The sequence below is a fragment of the Dryobates pubescens genome, chromosome 16 (genome assembly GCF_014839835.1).
Source record: "Dryobates pubescens isolate bDryPub1 chromosome 16, bDryPub1.pri, whole genome shotgun sequence".
Classification (NCBI taxonomy): Eukaryota; Metazoa; Chordata; class Aves; order Piciformes; family Picidae; genus Dryobates; species Dryobates pubescens.
Genome location: NC_071627.1, coordinates 16,992,840 through 16,995,988, shown reverse-complemented (window position 1 = coordinate 16,995,988; position 3,149 = coordinate 16,992,840). Strand labels below are relative to the sequence as shown.

The 3,149-nt window shown below is 55.9% G+C and overlaps 1 protein-coding gene across 1 annotated transcript; it reads left to right on the top strand.

Annotated features, from left to right (window-relative positions):
- The first annotated feature begins 1,116 nt into the window (after nt 1-1,116).
- NKX2-5 (NK2 homeobox 5) lies at nt 1,117-2,784 on the top strand. The gene is made up of 2 exons (XM_009904639.2): nt 1,117-1,414; nt 2,177-2,784. The coding sequence occupies exons 1-2, from the start codon at nt 1,117-1,119 to the stop codon at nt 2,782-2,784; spliced, it is 906 nt and encodes a 301-aa protein (XP_009902941.1).
- The last annotated feature ends 365 nt before the right edge of the window (nt 2,785-3,149 follow it).

The window sequence follows — 3,149 nt, the reverse complement described above, 5'->3', positions numbered from 1 at the left end:
CCCCCCGAAGCCACAAAGCGCCGTAACGCCCCTCCTCAATCGGCGACTTCGAGTGCGTTAAATTAACGGGATCCCTCTTCTGCCCCGTGAATTCAGGGGCCTGCGGCAACCGTGCGCCCACCCGTGATGGGGGAACGCAGCCGGCACTGGCGCCCGCTCCCGGCCACAGCCCGGCCGTCGGCTGCTTTGACTTACTCCTCTTTTGCCCTGAGGACTCCTGTATGTTTTGCAAAGCCTTCAACACGTGGTTATTTTTTTCCCCGAGTTTTTGGTTTGTGGTTTGTTTTTTTTTTCCTTTCATAATTTATTTTTTTTTTATTCTTATTTGTTTGGTTGGTTCTGTTTTGTTTTCTTGTTTTGCGGACAGCGGCGGGGTTTTTTGTCTGAAAGCTTTACAAAGAGGCTGGGGGGAAATCTAACAGGAATTTTCCCCTCCAAAGCCAGGCAGGGGCTTTGATTAGGGTCTCTCTTTTATCAGCTGTTGTGCTGTTTCAGAATATCCCTATAAACCTTAAGCGTTGATTTCCCTTTGAATGCTCCTGCCACAAGAGTGAAATCCCGTTCTCCAGTTCCTGGGATCGGATATTGCAGAATACTAAAAACGAAACCTCCATTCCCTCTCTAAAAAAAAAAATAATGAAATCAGCACATATTTGGTTGATGGTTTCCTCCCGGCCTGTTTATTTAATCTGACTGTATGATAGATGGCATCAGATAGTGACTTTGTACACATTAGGCCGTTCTGGATTTTTTTTTTTAATGGATCAACAAACCCAGCAGGGAAAAGCTGCTTAAATACAGTGCCGCCCCTTTAAACGAGTGGGGATGTTTTTGAGATGTATTACTATATTAGGTGACATGGAACTTTGCATCTCTCATACCATCACTGCAATGTTGGCCAATAGAAAGCTAAAGTCACCCAAAAACTGCCTAGTCCCTCCTTCCCTTCCCTTATGGTCTGGTCCTACCTGCCTCCAGTGCACAAGACAAGGCTACTCGTGGGAATGCTATGTGCCCCCTCCGTGAGCCCACGCTCCACCACTGCTCCAGGTTGGCTGCTCCTCATCTACTTTTCCATGACCCTGGGCTCCGGCCGCAGCCCTGCTCTCCTCCGCAATGTTTCCTAGCCCTGTGACAACGACGCCCTTCTCCGTTAAGGATATTTTGAACCTGGAACAGCATCAGAGTGGCCTGGCCTCCATGGAGCTCTCCTCGCTGTCCTCCCCCTCCTGCATGCTGGCCACCTTCAAGCAGGAGACCTACAGCGCCGAGCCCCCGGCCCTGCCCGACCTGCGGGAGGAGCTGCCCGAGTCCCACCCGGCCAAAACCGCCGCCGCAGCCTTCCCCGGCTCCTACTACGTTAAAAGCTATGTGGAGGTGGACTCGGCCAAGGACCCCAAGGCGGAGAAAAAAGGTAACGAGTACAGTGATCCTGGCAAGGGCTCGCCTCCCAGCTGAGAAAAAAGGAAAGCAGCGGGAAAGCGACCCCCAGCCGGGGAATGGGCACTCGGACGGGGGCGGCTCGGGCAGGGGACAGACGGTGTGAGGCTGCGGGCAGGAGGCACCGCGCCCGACCTCTGGGCCCGGAGCAGGGAGAACGCGAGTAGTCAAACCATCTTCATCCCTTTCCAGGCTCCGTGGGGCAAGAGCGGTACAGACCCACGGTGAGCAGCGTCCCGTCGACCCCCGCGGCTCCCCCGACCGCGACCGGGGCTGCGGCCGCCTTGGCTGCCCGAGGGGACGGGCAAAGCTACAGGATGACACATGAGGCCTCGAGCTTGTCCAGAAATTAGGCGACAAATCTAATTTCTAATTCGCTAGAATGAGTGTAGGCCCTTGGTGCCGGGGTGTGATTCAGTACGAAGCTACTTGCGATAAACCTAGGCTGCAGCCCAGGTGGTCGTGACTCAGATCAGTGCACGGAGCATCCTTGTTTTCACACAAACAAACAAACAAACAAGGGACCCACGGAAAACTGCTGAAGAGGCACTTCAAGATGGGGCAGGGCCGGTCCCACTGCCGCAGGGACCGCTGTACCTGGGGGGCTGAGAGAGGGCAGGGCTCGCTGACAGTACTCACGGTTTATTGAACAGTGCTTTGTACTTTTTTTTTTTTTGCACTCCCCTCCACCCCACCGCCCTCCCCCGTTTTTCCTTTACCCGTTTGTTTTTTGCAGAACTGTGTTCTCTGCACAAGAGCCTGGAGCAGGAGAAAAGAGACCTGGAAGACCCCGAGCGCCCCAGGCAGAGGAAAAGGAGGAAACCTCGCGTTCTCTTCTCTCAAGCCCAAGTCTACGAACTGGAGAGAAGGTTCAAGCAGCAGAAGTATCTCTCGGCTCCCGAGAGAGACCATCTAGCGAACGTCCTGAAGCTCACCTCCACCCAGGTGAAAATTTGGTTCCAGAATCGAAGGTATAAATGCAAAAGGCAGAGACAGGATCAGACGCTCGAAATGGTGGGCATCCCTCCACCCCGGAGAATAGCGGTGCCGGTGCTGGTGCGCGATGGGAAACCCTGCCTGGGGGAGTCTTCTCCCTACAGTTCGCCGTACAATGTCAGCATTAACCCCTATAGCTACAATGCCTACCCCGCGTACACCAACTACAACAGTCCCGCCTGTAACGCCAACTACAACTGCAACTACCCATCCATGCAGACCATGCAGCCCTCGGCGGCCGGCAACAACTTCATGAACTTCAGCGTAGGGGACTTGAATTCCGTGCAGACACCCATCGCGCAGGGCAACGCGGGCATCTCCACATTACACGGGATCCGAGCCTGGTAGAGCCGCCCCCGCACCCAGCCTGCTGCCCTCTGTGGACCATGACCACCGGCGAGACCCGGGGGTCAGGGATGGAGGAGCTTCGGCCGCGCCTGCGAGCCGGTCTCGGGACATTTCCAGGCTGCGGGGTGGGCGGTGGTGGGGATGAGGACAGTTCTGTGTAGCATCCCGGCGGAGTTCAGCGGCGTGGCGGCCATTTCCAGCGGGGAGGTCGGCACTGCTCCGTGCGATGGCTGCTCTCCCGACGGGGCCAGGAGAGCCCGGCGCTGCCCGACCCCTCTCTCTCCCTTTTCCACTGGGGTCTTTGCCCCGGTAATACCCTTCCTTCCTGCAAAGCAACTGGTCATTTCGCTTGACTTGCTCCCAAC